This window comes from Akebia trifoliata, chloroplast (assembly GCF_017979445.1).
Source record: "Akebia trifoliata chloroplast, complete genome".
In the NCBI taxonomy this organism is placed as follows: Eukaryota; Viridiplantae; Streptophyta; class Magnoliopsida; order Ranunculales; family Lardizabalaceae; genus Akebia; species Akebia trifoliata.
In genome coordinates, this window is record NC_029427.1 from 52,501 (window position 1) to 70,000 (window position 17,500).

At 36.5% G+C, this 17,500-nt stretch overlaps 17 protein-coding genes and 4 non-coding genes across 21 annotated transcripts in view, besides 1 other annotated feature; 10 read left to right on the forward strand and 11 right to left on the reverse strand. All coding sequences in view use genetic code 11, as the record gives it.

Annotated features, from left to right (window-relative positions):
- Positions 1-247, reverse strand: part of ndhK (NADH dehydrogenase subunit K) — a 678-nt gene extending 431 nt beyond the window's left edge. The window contains exon 1 of the mRNA in view: positions 1-247. This exon is cut by the window's left edge and continues 431 nt beyond it. Coding sequence (YP_009234390.1) covers positions 1-247 — 247 coding nt within the window.
- Positions 1-17,500: part of a sequence feature (large single copy region; LSC) that runs on past both edges of the window.
- ndhC (NADH dehydrogenase subunit 3) lies at positions 307-669 on the reverse strand. The gene has a single exon. It carries the CDS (start codon positions 667-669, stop codon positions 307-309), a length of 363 nt encoding a protein of 120 aa, YP_009234391.1.
- On the reverse strand, positions 1,030-1,690 carry trnV-UAC. Its single transcript has 2 exons — positions 1,652-1,690; positions 1,030-1,064 (listed from the first exon to the last, which is right to left on the reverse strand). It is a non-coding gene; the product is annotated as a tRNA-Val (tRNA).
- trnM-CAU lies at positions 1,875-1,946 on the forward strand. The gene has a single exon. It is a non-coding gene; the product is annotated as a tRNA-Met (tRNA).
- atpE (ATP synthase CF1 epsilon subunit) lies at positions 2,210-2,611 on the reverse strand. The gene has a single exon. It carries the CDS (start codon positions 2,609-2,611, stop codon positions 2,210-2,212), a length of 402 nt encoding a protein of 133 aa, YP_009234392.1.
- Positions 2,608-4,104, reverse strand: atpB (ATP synthase CF1 beta subunit). Its single transcript has one exon. It carries the CDS (start codon positions 4,102-4,104, stop codon positions 2,608-2,610), a length of 1,497 nt encoding a protein of 498 aa, YP_009234393.1.
- rbcL (ribulose-1,5-bisphosphate carboxylase/oxygenase large subunit) lies at positions 4,870-6,297 on the forward strand. Its single transcript has one exon. It carries the CDS (start codon positions 4,870-4,872, stop codon positions 6,295-6,297), a length of 1,428 nt encoding a protein of 475 aa, YP_009234394.1.
- accD (acetyl-CoA carboxylase beta subunit) lies at positions 7,051-8,532 on the forward strand. The gene has a single exon. It carries the CDS (start codon positions 7,051-7,053, stop codon positions 8,530-8,532), a length of 1,482 nt encoding a protein of 493 aa, YP_009234395.1.
- psaI (photosystem I subunit VIII) lies at positions 9,215-9,325 on the forward strand. Its single transcript has one exon. It carries the CDS (start codon positions 9,215-9,217, stop codon positions 9,323-9,325), a length of 111 nt encoding a protein of 36 aa, YP_009234396.1.
- ycf4 (photosystem I assembly protein Ycf4) lies at positions 9,755-10,309 on the forward strand. The gene has a single exon. It carries the CDS (start codon positions 9,755-9,757, stop codon positions 10,307-10,309), a length of 555 nt encoding a protein of 184 aa, YP_009234397.1.
- cemA (envelope membrane protein) lies at positions 11,215-11,904 on the forward strand. The gene has a single exon. The coding sequence runs from the start codon at positions 11,215-11,217 to the stop codon at positions 11,902-11,904; it is 690 nt and encodes a 229-aa protein (YP_009234398.1).
- Positions 12,131-13,096, forward strand: petA (cytochrome f). The gene has a single exon. It carries the CDS (start codon positions 12,131-12,133, stop codon positions 13,094-13,096), a length of 966 nt encoding a protein of 321 aa, YP_009234399.1.
- On the reverse strand, positions 14,088-14,210 carry psbJ (photosystem II protein J). Its single transcript has one exon. The coding sequence runs from the start codon at positions 14,208-14,210 to the stop codon at positions 14,088-14,090; it is 123 nt and encodes a 40-aa protein (YP_009234400.1).
- Positions 14,346-14,462, reverse strand: psbL (photosystem II protein L). The gene has a single exon. It carries the CDS (start codon positions 14,460-14,462, stop codon positions 14,346-14,348), a length of 117 nt encoding a protein of 38 aa, YP_009234401.1.
- psbF (photosystem II protein VI) lies at positions 14,487-14,606 on the reverse strand. Its single transcript has one exon. It carries the CDS (start codon positions 14,604-14,606, stop codon positions 14,487-14,489), a length of 120 nt encoding a protein of 39 aa, YP_009234402.1.
- On the reverse strand, positions 14,615-14,866 carry psbE (photosystem II protein V). Its single transcript has one exon. It carries the CDS (start codon positions 14,864-14,866, stop codon positions 14,615-14,617), a length of 252 nt encoding a protein of 83 aa, YP_009234403.1.
- On the forward strand, positions 16,160-16,255 carry petL (cytochrome b6/f complex subunit VI). The gene has a single exon. The coding sequence runs from the start codon at positions 16,160-16,162 to the stop codon at positions 16,253-16,255; it is 96 nt and encodes a 31-aa protein (YP_009234404.1).
- Positions 16,435-16,548, forward strand: petG (cytochrome b6/f complex subunit V). The gene has a single exon. The coding sequence runs from the start codon at positions 16,435-16,437 to the stop codon at positions 16,546-16,548; it is 114 nt and encodes a 37-aa protein (YP_009234405.1).
- trnW-CCA lies at positions 16,683-16,756 on the reverse strand. The gene has a single exon. It is a non-coding gene; the product is annotated as a tRNA-Trp (tRNA).
- On the reverse strand, positions 16,912-16,985 carry trnP-UGG. The gene has a single exon. It is a non-coding gene; the product is annotated as a tRNA-Pro (tRNA).
- psaJ (photosystem I subunit IX) lies at positions 17,230-17,361 on the forward strand. The gene has a single exon. It carries the CDS (start codon positions 17,230-17,232, stop codon positions 17,359-17,361), a length of 132 nt encoding a protein of 43 aa, YP_009234406.1.

Sequence of the window (17,500 nt, forward strand, 5' to 3'; positions counted from 1 at the left end):
TTGTGACTGTGCCGGCTGTTAAAATTAGGTCCGCTTGCCTAGGACTCGATCTTGGTACCAGTCCATAACGATCAAAGTCGAATCGAGAGCCTATTAATGAAGCAAATTCAATGAAGCAACAACTGGTACCATAGAGAAGCGGCCATAAACTGGAGAGTCTTGACCAATTCGAAAGATCATTTGATGTAGTTGAAATAACGGAATTGTGGGTTGTTCGATCAAGTAACGGAAACTCACTGGAATTCATAACTGTCTCAATGTAATTTTTTTCTTCTTTTTTATTTTTATTGTCTGAATATTCAGGAGCTAAGACCATTCCAATGCCCCTTTTCGCCATGCATAAACTGAACCAACAATTGGGATAAGCACGAAAATTAAAGCTTCTATAAATACGGATACACCCAATACATCGAAACTCATCGCCCATGGATAAAGAAAAACCGTTTCAACATCAAAAACAACAAAAACTAGAGCAAACATATAATAACGGATTCGGAATTGTACCCATGCATCGCCCATTGGTTCTATACCCGATTCATAACTAGAAAGTTTCTCTGGTCCTTCGCTAATCGGGGCCAAAACTCCGGAAATTAGAAATGCCAAAATAGGAATAACACTTGATATTATTAGAAATGCCCAGAAAATATCATATTCGTGAAGCAGAAACATAGATGCACTCCTATGAATGTGGAAAATATACCGGATTAGTCGATTCGAATTGGAATTCTGAATGAATTCAGAACTGTTTAGTCGAAATAACAATTCGTTTTAATCGAACCGCCTAGCTTTGTTTGTTTGCTGAGGGTCATGTCTCGTTTCAAGATTCATTGAAATGCATTTTTTTTTTAGTTTCCTGCTCTGAACGATCCCCGTAAGCGAGCATGTGGTAATGCTTCTATTTCGATGGAGCAATCGACCGGCCATCTACAAATAACAAACAAAAATGAATGAGGAAATTTAAACTATAACTATACAAATTATACAAATACTCAGTTTTTTTGTGAATTTTCAATTCATTTACATTTCAATTAGGGCTATACGGACTCGAACCGTAGACCTTCTCGGTAAAACAGATCAAACTTAATATTATCGAAATGATTCGAACTGTTTCAAAGACCCAACATGCATTTTTTTTTGCATTGGGCTCTTTCATCAACTGATATAAATATCAATTAGTCCGCCATATTTTTTCTTGACAGAAAGATAACGAGATGGCTCCACGTGCTCTGATTCATTATTTTGATTCTGATCCAGGAGCAATACCAAAGTGTTTCAAAGAAGAGTTACCTTGACGTAGGTCTGCCTCCGGCCTAGATCAACCTAAGTTAAATGGAGTCTCTATCGCTCTGTCCAAAGAGTCAAATATGAAACTTCATACACCTTAAAGTTCCATAGGACGAAAAGAGATTTTTTTGAGGTCCTTATACTCATTATGCCTAGCATTGAATGGACTGGGTATTCACCTTATCAATTATCAAATCAATGATGGGTTCTATTTGGTGCCTAAATTGGCACACGGATTGACCAACCAAATATTTGTCAGGCTATTGTTCTCTTGTTGCCTCGAATCCATGGAGTAAGACATCGACTTCTCAATAAGAGAAATTCTGTTGATTGCATGATGGACTCCCCTGAAAAAACATTGGCGCGCGTGTAAACGAGGTGCTCTACCTAACTGAGCTATAGCCCTTGTGCTTGTTATAAATATTTTAACATGTAGATAATTTCTTGTCAAGATGAATATTCCATGATCCGATATGATAGCTCTCTGATCTGTTTTCTGCCAAGGATTGGTATTGCTTAGAAGTAAGATTCCATCTATAATCCATCGATGTGATGGGTCCCTTTTTGTTTCTCTTTTTGATGATAAATGACCTACTTAACCCAGTGGTTAGAGTATTGCTTTCATACGGCAGGAGTCATTGGTTCAAATCCAATAGTAGGTAGAACTTATTAGATACCATTGACTCCGGTATCTAATAAGTTTTTCTATTCACCTTCCTTTTTTATGGATTTTGGATCTTTTCCATCCTCCCACTACTCGTATTCTATATTAATAATTAATATTAATTCATTTAGTAAATTCATTTTTTTTCGTTGCATCACAGAATCCGCTTATACTGAATTTTATTCAATCGGTAGAATTCAAAAATAGTGTATGTATTAAGATAAACAGAACTTATTTTGCTTATTTGGACGCACCAACTAGTTAAGAAATTACATTGATAGCCTCTACTCGTGTCCTAGCTCGTCTGAGAGCTAAATTCGCCTCAATTGTTTGTCTCTTGCCTTCAGCTCTACTCAAGTTAGCTTCCGCTATTTCAAGAGTTTGCTGAGCTTCTTGCAGATCAATGTCACTACCCTTCTCCGCATCATTTACTAAAATGGTGATCTCATTATTGCCTATTCTAGCGAAACCGCCCATCAGAGCCATTGTTAACCATTGGTCGTTAAGATAGATTCTCAAAATACCTATATCTACAGCCGTGGCAATAGGGGCGTGATTTGTTAATACACCGATTTGGCCACTATTAGTAGATAAAATGATTTCTTTCACTTCTGAATCCCAAACAATTCGATTAGGAGTCAGTACACAAAGATTTAAGGTCATTTCTTCAAGTTGCTCTCCACTTCTAAGTTCATAGCCTTCGCGGTAGCTTCATCGATGTTACCCACCAAATAAAAGGCCTGCTCAGGAAGACCATCTAATTCTCCGGAAAGGATCAGTTGAAACCCCCTAATTGTTTCTGTTAAACCAACATATTTCCCTGGAGAACCAGTAAATACTTCTGCTACGAAGAAGGGTTGTGATAAGAAACGCTCAATTTTTCGTGCTCTTGCTACGGTTAAACGATCATCTTCGGATAATTCGTCCAATCCAAGGATAGCTATAATGTCCTGAAGTTCTTTGTAACGTTGTGAAGTTTGCTTAACTCTTTGCGCAGTTTCATAATGTTCCTCACCAACGATCCGAGGTTGGAGCATAGTTGACGTTGAATCTAAAGGATCTACTGCTGGATAGATACCTTTGGCAGCTAGTCCTCTTGATAGTACGGTAGTAGCATCTAAATGTGCAAATGTCGTGGCAGGAGCAGGGTCGGTCAAATCGTCCGCAGGTACATAAACTGCTTGAATAGAAGTTATGGATCCCTCTTTGGTAGAAGTAATTCTTTCTTGCAAAGAACCCATTTCTGTACTAAGGGTAGGTTGATAACCTACAGCAGAAGGCATTCTGCCTAATAAAGCAGATACTTCGGATCCTGCTTGGACGAAACGAAAAATATTGTCGATAAAAAGAAGTACGTCTTGTTCATTAACATCCCGGAAATATTCCGCCATGGTTAGAGCAGTCAAACCAACTCTCATACGAGCTCCCGGCGGTTCATTCATCTGACCATAAACTAGAGCTACTTTAGATTCTGGAATATTTTGTTCATTAATTACTCCCGATTCTTTCATTTCCATGTAAAGATCATTTCCTTCACGAGTACGTTCACCTACTCCGCCAAATACAGATACACCCCCATGAGCTTTGGCAATGTTGTTGATCAATTCCATGATGAGTACTGTTTTACCCACTCCAGCTCCTCCGAATAGTCCAATTTTTCCTCCACGGCGATAAGGAGCTAAAAGATCCACTACTTTAATCCCTGTTTCAAAAATAGATAATTTTGTATCTAACTGTATAAAGGCAGGCGCAGATCTATGAATAGGAGATGTTGTGCGAGTATCTACAGGACCTAAATTATCAACAGGCTCTCCAAGAACATTGAAAATTCGTCCAAGAGTCGCTCCACCGACTGGAACACTTAGTGGAGCTCCCGTGTCAATCACTTTCATTCCTCTCATCAGACCATCTGTAGCACTCATAGCTACAGCTCTAACTCGATTATTTCCTAATAATTGCTGTACCTCACAAGTCACATTAATTTGCTGGTCAACAGTATCTCGACCTTTAACTACCAAAGCGTTGTAAATATTAGGCATCTTGCCCGGTGGAAAGGCTACATCCAGTACCGGACCAATGATTTGAGCAATACGACCCAGGTTTTTTTCTTCAAGTGCGGAAACCCCAGGACCAGAAGTAGTAGGATTGATTCTCATAATAGAATAATAATCAAGTGAAATATGTCGAAATTTTTTTGCAAACCGAATCGAAAAATGTCCGATAGCATAGCAAGTTGGTCGGTTAATTCAATAAAATAAGAAATGGGAGTTAGTATTCGATTTCGTTGGTACCATCCAACCGAATCCAATTCAATTGTTTACTCAGTCAATGAGTGAATTTTCAAGTTCAACCAACCTATTTTAAAAAAATCAAGGAGATGAATAAGAATCATGAAGAAGTGTTTCATTTCTCTATCATTATAGACAATCCTCCCATATTATATATGGAATTAGAACCTGAACTCTCTTTATCTTTATGATTCATTATTTTTATCACATTGGCCCTTGTTTCTTATTTCAGCATTTCGATTTCGGCCTATTCTTTTTATACCCTTTCGTGGATAAATTCCGTATATTTTCACATCTAGGATTTACTTTACATATACAACTATAACATATATCACTGTCAAGAGTGAATTTATTATTAGTATTAGTTAGATTCACAAAAAGTAAAAAGTAAGGGATTAGAAACTTGAAAAAAAAAGGCTTGGGTTGCGACATACATATGAAAGAGTATACAATAATGATGTATTTGGCGAATCAAATACCATGGTCTAATAACAAACCATTCTGATTAGTTGATAATATTAGTTGATAATTTTGTGAAAGATTACTGCGAAAGGTTTCATTAACGCCTAATCCATGTCGAGTAGACCTTGTCGTTGTGAGACTTATTAATTCATGAGTTGTAAGGAGGGACTTATGTCACCACAAACAGAGACTAAAGCAAGTGTTGGATTCAAAGCTGGTGTTAAAGATTACAAATTGACTTATTATACTCCTGACTATATCACCAAAGATACTGATATCTTGGCAGCATTCCGAGTAACTCCTCAACCTGGAGTTCCACCTGAAGAAGCAGGGGCCGCGGTAGCTGCGGAATCTTCTACAGGTACATGGACAACTGTGTGGACCGATGGACTTACCAGCCTTGATCGTTACAAAGGACGATGCTACGACATCGAGCCTGTTGCTGGAGAGGAGAACCAATATATTTGTTATGTAGCTTACCCTTTAGACCTTTTTGAAGAAGGTTCGGTTACTAACATGTTTACTTCCATTGTGGGTAATGTATTTGGGTTCAAAGCGCTACGCGCTCTACGTCTGGAGGATCTGCGAATCCCTACCTCTTATGTTAAAACTTTCCAAGGCCCGCCTCATGGCATCCAAGTTGAGAGAGATAAATTGAACAAGTATGGTCGTCCCCTATTGGGCTGTACTATTAAACCAAAATTGGGATTATCTGCTAAGAACTACGGTAGAGCGGTTTATGAATGTCTCCGTGGTGGACTGGATTTTACCAAGGATGATGAAAACGTGAACTCCCAGCCATTTATGCGTTGGAGAGACCGTTTCCTATTTTGTGCCGAAGCAATTTATAAATCACAGGCCGAAACAGGTGAAATCAAAGGACATTACTTGAATGCTACTGCAGGTACATGCGAAGAAATGATGAAAAGAGCTGTATTTGCCAGAGAATTGGGAGTTCCTATCGTAATGCATGACTACTTAACGGGGGGATTCACTGCAAATACTAGCTTGGCTCATTATTGCCGAGATAATGGTCTACTTCTTCACATCCACCGTGCAATGCATGCAGTTATTGATAGACAGAAGAATCATGGTATCCATTTCCGTGTACTAGCTAAAGCGTTACGTATGTCTGGGGGAGATCATATTCACGCTGGTACCGTAGTAGGTAAACTGGAAGGGGAAAGAGAAATCACCTTGGGCTTTGTTGATTTACTACGTGATGATTTTATTGAAAAAGACCGAAGTCGCGGTATTTATTTCCTGCAAGATTGGGTCTCTCTACCAGGTGTTTTGCCCGTGGCTTCAGGGGGTATTCACGTTTGGCATATGCCTGCTCTGACCGAGATCTTTGGGGATGACTCCGTACTACAGTTCGGTGGAGGAACTTTAGGACACCCTTGGGGAAATGCACCGGGTGCCGTAGCTAATCGAGTAGCCCTAGAAGCGTGTGTACAAGCTCGTAATGAGGGACGTGATCTTGCTCGTGAAGGTAATGAAATTATCCGTGAGGCTTCCAAATGGAGCCCTGAACTAGCTGCTGCTTGTGAAGTATGGAAGGAGATCAAATTCGAATTTGAAGCAATGGATACTTTGTAATCCAGTAAATTAGTAATCCAGTAATTACCGTTCGTTCCCTTAATTGAATTGCAATTCAACTCGGCCCAATCTTTTCCTAAAAGGATTGAGCCGAATAAAGAATGAGGCTCCTAGTGCATATATATTTTTTGCATATAGATCAGACTTGATCTAGATATATACGATCTTAAATACAAGATCTAAGACTAAACAACTCAAATGCTTCTATTGTATTGTTGGATTCAGAATTAATCCTATGGATCCCTGGGATTGGTGGATTATTTTATCTTTATATCCCGTAGTTTCGGACATGGGATCGAGCTAAGGATCACAACGCCTTCTACCCATCCTGTATATTGTCCTTTTTGTTCCGTGTTGCAATAGAAACTTATTATTCTCCGAAATTATACGAAAATGAATTCTTCAGAGGAGAGAACCTATATTTATCTTTTCAATGATAATTTGTACACGACATAGGATAAACCTCTCTTTATTATTTATATATAATATATAAAGATTTGATATTTATAATTGAATATTTATAATTATAATTGAAGAAAGGGTTCCATCATATCATATATAGTGAAGTCACATGTTATCCCGATTCCCACAAAGGAGAATCATTTCTTTTAATACTCACTCGTTATTAGTTAATGATCCTAGTGATTGGATCTATATGCTTATTCCGAGAGGAAATAATCAAATGATTATTCATCGAATGACTATTCATCTATTGTATTTTCATTCAAATCAAATAGGGGGCAGGAAGACTCTATGGAAAAATGGTGGTTCAATTCGATGTCCTCTAACGAGGAGTTAGAACACAGGTGTGGTCTAAGTAAATCAATGGATAGTCGTGGCCCTATTGGAAATATCGGTGGAAGTGACGACCCCGTTATAAATAATATAGATAAAAACATTCATAGTTGGGGTGATAGTGACAGCTCTCGTTGCAATAATGTTGATCATTTATTCGGTGTCAGGGATATTCGGAGTTTCATCTCTGATGACACTTTTTTAGTTAGGGATAGTAATGGTTACAATTATTCCATATATTTTGATATTGAAAATCAGATTTTTGAGATTGACAACGATCGGTCTTTTCTGAGTGAACTAGAAAGTGTTTTTTCTAGTTATCTAAATTCTAGTTATCTTAATAATGGGTCTAAGAGTGACAATCACTACTATGATCGTTACATGTATGATACTAAATATAGTTGGAATAATCACATTAATGGTTGCATTGACAGTTATCTTCGTTCTGAAATCAGTATTGATAGTTACATTTCAAGCGGTAGCGACAATTACAGTAACAGTTACATTTATAGTTACATTTGTAGTGAAGGCGTAAGCAGTGAAAGCAGAAATAGTATTAGTTCCACTAGCACAAATAAAAGCGATTTCAATATGAGAGGTAAGGATCTCGAGAGAAATAAAAAATACAGGCATTTGTGGGTTCAATGCGAAAATTGTTATGGATTAAATTATAAGAAATTGTTTAGGTCAAAACTGAATATTTGTGAACAATGTGGATATCATTTGAAAATGAGTAGTTCAGATAGAATCGAACTTTCGATTGATCCGGGCACTTGGGATCCTATGGATGAAGACATAGTTTCTATTGACCCCATTGAATTTCATTCGGAGGAGGAATCTTATAAAGATCGTCTTGATTTTTATCAAAGAAAGACAGGGTTAACTGAAGCTGTTCAAACAGGTATAGGTCAACTAAAAGGTATTCCCATAGCAATTGGGGTTATGGATTTTCAGTTCATGGGGGGCAGTATGGGATGCGTAGTAGGCGAGAAAATCACCCGTTTGATCGAGTATGCTACTAATAGATCTCTACCTGTTATTATAGTGTGTGCTTCTGGGGGAGCCCGCATGCAAGAAGGAAGTTTGAGCTTGATGCAAATGGCTAAAATTTCTTCCGCTTTACATAATTATCAATCAACTAAAAAGTCATTCTATGTATCAATCCTTACATCTCCTACAACCGGTGGAGTGACAGCTAGTTTTGGTATGTTGGGAGACATTATTATTGCGGAACCCGAGGCCTACATTGCATTTGCAGGTAAAAGAGTAATTGAACAAACATTGAATAAGACAATACCTGATGGTTCACAAACGGCTGAGTATTTATTCCATAAGGGCTTATTCGACCCAATCGTACCACGTAATCCTTTACAAGACGTTCTGAGTGAGTTATTTCAGCTCCACGGTTTCTTTCCCTTGAATAAAAATTCGATCAAGTAGAGCATTAAATTATTCAAATAAGTTATTTTCTTTGGAGCGAACAAGTCGAACAAGTATTGAGTTTATCGGAATCAATAATAAGAACTACGAATGGGGTTTTACTTGAGGGCATAAGATCTAATTGTAGAAAGGATCAGAAGTTGCGGATAATTATTCTAATCATTTTATTATTATTTTTCCTCCAGATCCATTTTTTTTCTACCTATATTCATGATTATTAATCAGGAAGTCTCCATCAACAGGATAAAAGAGTTAATTATAATTATTCACTCCGCGAACTTAGGAAAATAAAAAATCAAAAGAATTTCATGTTCCCTTCTTATATATTCTATAGATATAGAAAGATATAGAATAATTCAAATATAAATATAAAGAATAATATAAAAAATATAGAACAGAAATCTCGATCTTGCCTATTCCTATATCTCCTGGGAACTCCCGTTCTTTATTAGAAATTAGAATTCAATTATAAGATAAGGACAAAAGAACAAGAATAATAAAGTGGGTTGGCATATATATATTTTATGTATAAAGGTGAATAGTTACACTTATTTAGTTCTCCATTCCTTGCACTTATTATTATATACTTATAATACTTATAATAGATTAATAGATATACTTATCAACTTATCATAAGATATCTTTATAACAGGTACAAATATTAAATCGAGGTATCCATTCTATGACAACTTTCAATTTACCCTCTATTTTTGTGCCTTTAGTAGGCCTAGTATTTCCGGCAATTTCAATGGCTTCTTTATCTCTTCATGTTCAAAAAAACAAGATTGTTTAGATCCGATGGGACCAAATCTCATCACTTTTTTTTTTCAAGACTTGGATCATAATAGAGATATCTATTTAGTTTAGTGGAATATGGTACAACACGTGGCCGCTTCCGAACACAAATGAAAGAGCTGTTATGCACGCGGAAACATGACATGATATATGGATCGGATAAATGCATTCATTATTTTAATATAGATCAGCGGATGTCTGAAATGGAAAGTCAATGTATCTATATGTATGTAGATATCCATAGTGGGATCATATGAAGGGAATGTTATTTTTTGATATCTAACCGATTCGATGAATTATTCCTAATGGTTCACATCATAATAGTGCTAGTTGATGAGAGTTACTTTGGGAACAAAAAAATGGAAAGTCAAATTCATTTTGATTTGGGTTATTCTCTCAATTCCCATAAAATGCAACTGGATTTAGTATGAACTGGCGATCAGAACGTATATGGATAGAACTTATAACGGGGTCTCGAAAAACAAGTAATTTCTGCTGGGCCTGTATCCTTTTTTTAGGTTCACTAGGATTCTTATTGGTTGGAACTTCTAGTTATCTTGGTAGGAATCTGATATCCTTATTTCCGTCTCAGCAAATCGTTTTTTTTCCACAAGGGATCGTGATGTCTTTCTATGGGATCGCAGGTCTGTTCATTAGCTCCTATTTGTGGTGCACAATTTCGTGGAATGTGGGTAGTGGTTATGATCGATTCGATAGAAAAGAAGGAATAGTGTGTATTTTTCGTTGGGGATTCCCTGGAATAAATCGTCGCATCTTCCTTCGATTCCTTATGAGAGATATCCAGTCGATTCGAATAGAGGTTAAAGAGGGTCTTTCTCCTCGTCGTGTCCTTTATATGGAAATCAGAGGCCAGGGGGCTATTCCCTTGACTCGTACTGATGATAATTTGACTCCACGAGCAATTGAACAAAAAGCTGCTGAATCGGCCTATTTCTTGCGCGTACCAATTGAAGTATTTTGAAATGAACTGAAGAATGAATACTTTCTCAGCATTGGGGAAGGACCTCAGGAATCCTCTTTTTTATATAACTTAACTGAAGTCTTTTCAGAATGCCTATTCGAGCAAAAGCAGACGTATATGGAACAAGCAGAAAACGGAGTGGTTTTTTCCACCAAAACTTTTTTTTTATGCGTATGGAAATCACTCAATTTTTTCTTCATACTAGTAACAAGTCTACTAAGTATGGATTCATCACATATATCAGAACAGTTCAGAATACAGAATTCATCTTTTTGGGTCCAATATTTTGAATTAATATGTTAGATATAGCTGGATCATATCTTATAAATTACTTCTCTTTTATTTTGTCAATTGATGTTTCTTTTCATCCTTTCTTTTGCTCTTTGATAATCAAACGATTTGATCTCTTATAACTATAACCATCCAATTTCTCTCTTTTTTTGCCACTTGTTTTTGATTTCATCACATCAATATTTTTCATAAGTTTCCCCCAATTATTCCTGAAATTTTTCCTGGGCTATGGTATGGGTAGCCAGCGAAACTTTTCGAAAAAATGGATCTAAGTCTAAGTAAGGGGGTTCTTTCGTCTTGAAATCCGAATAATATTCATTACTTGAAGTGTCTCTTTTGGGCATTCATCGAAAGGATGCAGTTACTTTGAATTTGAACAATTGAGATATCTGGAAACAATATTTTATTATTTCTTCATTCGAAGCGGATCCTTATTCTATTTCTAGATTCAAATCCAAGGACTAACCAATTAATTACAAATAAAAAAAACACACACAGGGAATAGATCCACAGGTTCGATACCTTGTTTGTTATAGAACTCATGCTTCATAGAAATATCAGATCGGATAGAGTCGATGAATAAGGTGGGTCCATTTACTATTTACAGATTCAAAATGCCAAAAAATAAAGCATTCACCCTCCTCCGATATCTTGCATCTATAGTATTTTTGCCCTGGTGGATCTCTCTCTCATTTAATAAAAGTCTGGAATCTTGGGTTACTAATTGGTGGAATACTAGGCAATCCGAAACTTTTTTGACTTATATTCAAGAAAAGAACGTTCTAGAAAAATTCATAGAATTAGAAGAACTATTCCTTTTGGACGAAATGATAAAGGAGTACCCGGAGACACATATACAAAAGCTTGGTATAGGAATCCACACAGAAACGATAGAATTGGTCAAGATGCATAATGAAGGTCATATCCATACCATTTTGCACTTCTCGACAAATATAATCTGTTTCGCTATTCTAAGTGGTTATTCTATTCTGGGTAATGAAGAACTTGTCATTCTTAATTCTTGGGTTCGGGAATTCCTCTATAACTTAAGCGACACAATAAAAGCTTTTTCTATTCTTTTATTAACTGATTTATGTATCGGATTCCACTCGCCCCATGGTTGGGAACTAATGATTGGCTATGTCTACAAAGATTTTGGATTTGCTCATAACGATCAAATTATATCTGGTCTTGTTTCCACTTTTCCAGTCATTCTAGATACAATTTTTAAATATTGGATCTTCCTTTATTTAAATCGTGTATCTCCGTCACTTGTAGTGATTTATCATTCAATGAATGACTAAAAAAGATTCATTGATATTTATCCAATCATAATGTTTGTTACTTCGTACATAAACAAAACATTCACAATCTTACTCATTAGATTTCTATTTCTACCCACCCAAGGGATTCTTCCTGTATTCCAGTAAAATTATTCCAGTACAATAGCAGAATCGTGGATAGGGAACTATACTATACTAGTAACCTACCTAATTTATTGTAGAAATTTTCGGGATCAATGATTGGACCATGCAAAATAGCAATACCTTTTCTTGGATAAAGGAACAGATGACTCGATCCATTTCCGTATCGATCATGATATATGTTGTAATAACTCGGACACCCATTTCACATGCATATCCCATTTTTGCACAACAGGGTTATGAAAATCCACGAGAAGCGACTGGGCGTATTGTATGTGCCAATTGCCATTTAGCTAATAAGCCCGTGGATATTGAGGTTCCACAAGCGGTACTTCCCGATACTGTATTTGAAGCAGTTGTTAGAATCCCTTATGATATGCAACTGAAACAAGTTCTTGCTAATGGTAAAAAGGGGGCGTTGAATGTGGGGGCTGTTCTTATTTTACCTGAGGGATTCGAATTAGCTCCCCCCGATCGTATTTCTCCCGAGATGAAAGAAAAGATGGGCAATCTGTCTTTTCAGAGTTATCGCCCCACTAAAAAAAATATTCTTGTGATAGGTCCTGTTCCCGGTCAGAAATATAGTGAAATCACCTTTCCTATTCTTTCCCCGGACCCCGCTACTAAGAAGGACGTTCACTTCTTAAAATATCCTATATACGTAGGTGGGAACAGGGGAAGGGGTCAGATTTATCCCGATGGTAGCAAGAGTAACAATACAGTCTATAATGCTACAGCAGCGGGTATAGTAAGCAAAATCATACGTAAAGAAAAGGGGGGATATGAAATAACCATAGCGGATGCATCGGATCGACGCCAAGTGGTTGATATTATACCTCCAGGCCCAGAACTTCTTGTTTCAGAGGGTGAATCCATCAAGCTTGATCAACCATTAACGAGTAATCCCAATGTGGGTGGATTTGGTCAGGGAGATGCAGAAATAGTACTTCAAGATCCATTACGTGTCCAAGGCCTTTTTTTCTTCTTGGCATCTGTTATTCTGGCACAAATCTTTTTGGTTCTTAAAAAGAAACAGTTTGAGAAGGTTCAATTGTCCGAAATGAATTTCTAGATCCACGGATTTATAAATATCAAGTTGCTAAAAAGGGCCAAATTCTTGTTGTGTTGATCGATGCAATTATGTATGGGTATGGTCAAAAATAATAACAATGAAAAGCCTTTTGTTTGTTTTGTTTATACTGTTTTTCTGCGAGATGTTGGGAATTACTTGTATTCCACTGCTAGTAATATACTAAAGAAAAATATTTGACTTGACCCCGACCTCCCCCCCCCCTTTTTTTCAATCCAAATTGGGGTGGTGTGACTATGTCACTATTTCCAAATGGTAAATGCCATGAAATATATCACTCGTTTTCTATTCGATTATTATCTATTCTTATTCTAATCTAATAGAATCAAATAAGAATAGATAAGTAGGAGGAAAACATAAAGCAAGGGAAAAATGAAAGGATCAAAAGATTCTAGGAGGGATTACTTGTCTTCCTAATCTTCGACACAAGAAACGGTATTTTCGCACCCCTTTCTTGTTCGAAATAATAATAATTTTTGATCCCGTTCGTCAAAGATTACTATATATAATATATAATTATATTATTGATTTTTTTAGATTTTTTTTTCTAGGGTTATCAGAACCTCTTTGTTTAGATTTATAATATATTTGTTTAGATTTATAATATAAAATATAAATAAGAAAAAGAAATAGTGGGCAAGCAAAACAAAAAACGGGGGGATTACTCATAGAGTAAATAGAACTTTTTCAATGAATTTATAAAAAAAGTCAGAAAAAAAAAAGGAAGGGAGTGGTTTGAAACATCGGGGCAAAAGGCCCGTTTTATCATTTATGCGAATAGAAGATTATTATTATGTTAACTATGTTGACTGGAGGAATTTCGAACTTTTTTTATGGTATGAAATAAATCAAAGTCTCGTTGGAAGAGTAAGAACTCAACGGGACCTTGACCCTCTTTATCTTATCTAATTCGAGGGTCAAGGTCCCGTTGAGTTCTTACTTTTTCATGTCTACAACCCAGTTCATACGATTACTACAGGGATGAACCCAATCCGGAATATGAACCGTAAAAGAAAACACCTAGTGAACCGATCACAGGAATACCAGTTACAGTACCTATCAGCCAAAGAGGAATCCTTCCAGTAGTATCGGCCATTTACCCCATTTCCCTCCATATTTCATCAAGTGGTCATGCTAGAGACATAAACAGTCATGGATAATTATAATAATGAGATCCTTCCGAATGGGATAAGAGAATTCCTACTATTCTATCTCTTTCTTTCTCTTACTCTTAATTGAAGAAATAATTGGAAAATAAAACAGCAAGTACAAAAATAAGTAATAACCCCCAGTAAAGACTGGTACGATTCAATTCAACATTTTGTTCGTTCGGGTTTGATTGTGTCATAGCTCTATAATTTGGATTAGGTTTTTATCGTTGGATGAACTGCATTGCTGATATTGACCCCAAAAAAGAAACGGTAGGTACAGCTAGTCCGTGAACAGCCAACCATCTTACTGTAAAAATTGGATAGGTTCGATCTATAGTCATTGGGCCTCCTAAAAGGATCTACTAAATTCATCGAGTTGTGCCAAAGAATCAAAACGGCCAGTTATTAATGGAATTCCTTGTCGGCTCTCTGTAAAATACTCGTTTGGGCGAGGGCTTCCAAACACATCGTAAGCTAAACCTGTGCTGACGAATAACCAGCCCGCAATGAATAGGGAAGGTATAGTAATGCTATGAATAACCCAGTATCGAATACTCGTAATAATATCAGCAAAAGAACGTTCTCCCGTGCTTCCAGACATTCTGAGCTCCACATATTCTTGTACAGTCAAAAGGGGGATCGATTCCGCGAAAGATGGGATCAGTAAATGGAAATCCACTGATATTTCATCTTTGTGAGATCGTCAATAGTGTACCGAGGGCGTCTTTAGAGTATACCGAATCAGTATAGCTATCCTTCTTCTGACACAGCAACGCAATTTCGATCAGTATCGAAAAGAAGTGGTACATAATTCCTTTCTTGTTCCTTATCTATGCAGAACCATGTGCCATGCAATAGAAACTTCCTGAAATTCCTGTAGTAGGGGATTTCTTCCCATTACTAGCTTTGGACTAGAAACTGAAGATCTGGTAAAGTGTAAGTCCGACGGGGTTGGGTTCTCAAAATTAATGAAAGAGATTATCATATTCCCACAATTCGATTAGATGCGAAATCTAGAAACCTCCCTTTCATGGTTGTGTTGTATAAAAGGGTTTTTTGTTCGAATCCTTTCAATTCAAGGAATTGCTTAGGAGTACAATAACAGTAGTAGAGAGTATTCGATGAAACAAACAGAACAAACAATAAATAATTGGAACAATTCATATCCGTGATGTAACCATTGTTGCATTAGAGCCAAAGGTTCCTTCTTGACCTCGCTACAAGGATGGGACTCCATAACATAATGTTAATAGAATTCTATGGAAAGATAGAATGTAGAATCTAAAAGGAAAAGATAATGAAATTACTAGTCTTAGAATTGAGTTGGACCAAAATAAAGGTTTTATTTCTTCGAGCGATCGTGCGAGACTTTTTTCTCTTCGTTTGAGATATTATGTGCAATTAATGAACCCACTACTGAATCTAATGAGTTAAAGTAAAAGGTGTTATTAAGGTCGGTCGTTCCAAAATAGAAAATGTATTCGCTACAATTGAAACAGAAAAGAAATGATCAAAATAGAAATGATTTTCAAATTTTATTCCATAGTGATTCAAAGAGAGTTTCATTTGTGAATGAAGTTCCGCGACAAACTTCTTACTTCTTATTACTTTTTACTTTACGCAAGAGTTGCTCAATGAATCTGTTGATTTGGAATCATGTGATCGGTAGATGTCACATATGATGAATCAATCTTTTTTTTTTTTCTACGTTTGTCACTCTATCTTTGTTAGTGCGTCTATAATGAATAATGACTCATGAATCAAAAACTTTCAATTGGGACTGATTCTGTCAATTGGGATTTTTTCTTATCCTCGGATCTTTCAAAAAATTGAAACTTAGGTAAGTGTTTTATAAACATATGTATAAAAAGAACGTATCTCATTTAGCTCCTTCATGCCTACTATAACGAGTTATTTCGGTTTTCTACTGGCAGCTTCAACTATAACCCCAGCTCTATTTATTGGTCTGAGCAAGATACGACTTATTTGAAATTCATATTAATTGAATAAACAATCCATAAAACTAAATGTTTATGTGAGAGTACAGGTAGTCTATAGTTCCTTCCCGCGTCAATTGTAAATTCTTGGTTATTGAGATTCATGGGCGATTCGGATTAATATTTAGGGATAGATATTACCTCTCTTTTTTCCTCTTTCAAACAAATTGAAATGATTGAAGTTTTACTATTTGGAATCGTGTTAGGTCTTATTCCTATTACTTTGGCTGGATTATTCGTAACTGCATATTTACAATACAGACGCGGTGATCAGTTGGACCTTTGATTAAGTAACATCTTTTTTTTTGATTGACCTCCTCCTTTCTTTAATCCGCAGGAGGTCAAATTCGGGTTGCTGTTCAAGTTAGTGAAGTTGTTTCATTGTAATTCGACTTAAGAAGGAAGTAAGAAGAACGAAATCACGCTCTGTAGGATTTGAACCTACGACATCGGGTTTTGGAGACCCACGTTCTACCGAACTGAACTAAGAGCGCTTTCTTATCACAATAGATAGGACCGTAAAGAAAAGGATTTGTACCCCCCAATGCATTTTGCATGAGTATAGTATCATAAACTCAAAGAGTATGTATGTCCAAGTTTAATGGATCTCAATTGATCCTGCGTTACTGCTCCTGGGAGAAGTAATAGGTAGGGATGACAGGATTTGAACCCGTGACATTTTGTACCCAAAACAAACGCGCTACCAAACTGCGCTACATCCCTTTCAATTGGCCTACAGTGTCATTGTAGAGAATCCCCGTTTTGTTTTCCACATCGTTATTTCCTCCATTGATATACAATTCAAATTTATCTTGCCATTTCTTCTTTTTGGTCTCATATCTCATATAACATATAATGAAAGGATTATATACATAGGATTCCGCGTACACATACAAGGGATCTTTAACTACATATGTATCTGATCATATATGTATTACAATATTACAATAAAGAAGGAGGATTTTCAATGCGAGATATAAAAACATATCTCTCCGTGGCCCCTGTGCTGAGTACTCTATGGTTCGGGTCTTTAGCGGGTCTATTGATAGAGATCAATCGTTTATTCCCAGATGCGTTGACATTCCCCTTTTTTTCATGACATAGGAAGGGATAAAGAAGATTAGAGATACACTAAATAATCTGTGACTAATACTTCTCCCTTTCTTTAGTTTTGTTCTTTTTTCAGTTTTTTAGGATAAAGAAGGAAAGAGAAAGAAGAAAAGTAGATTCAACCTCAG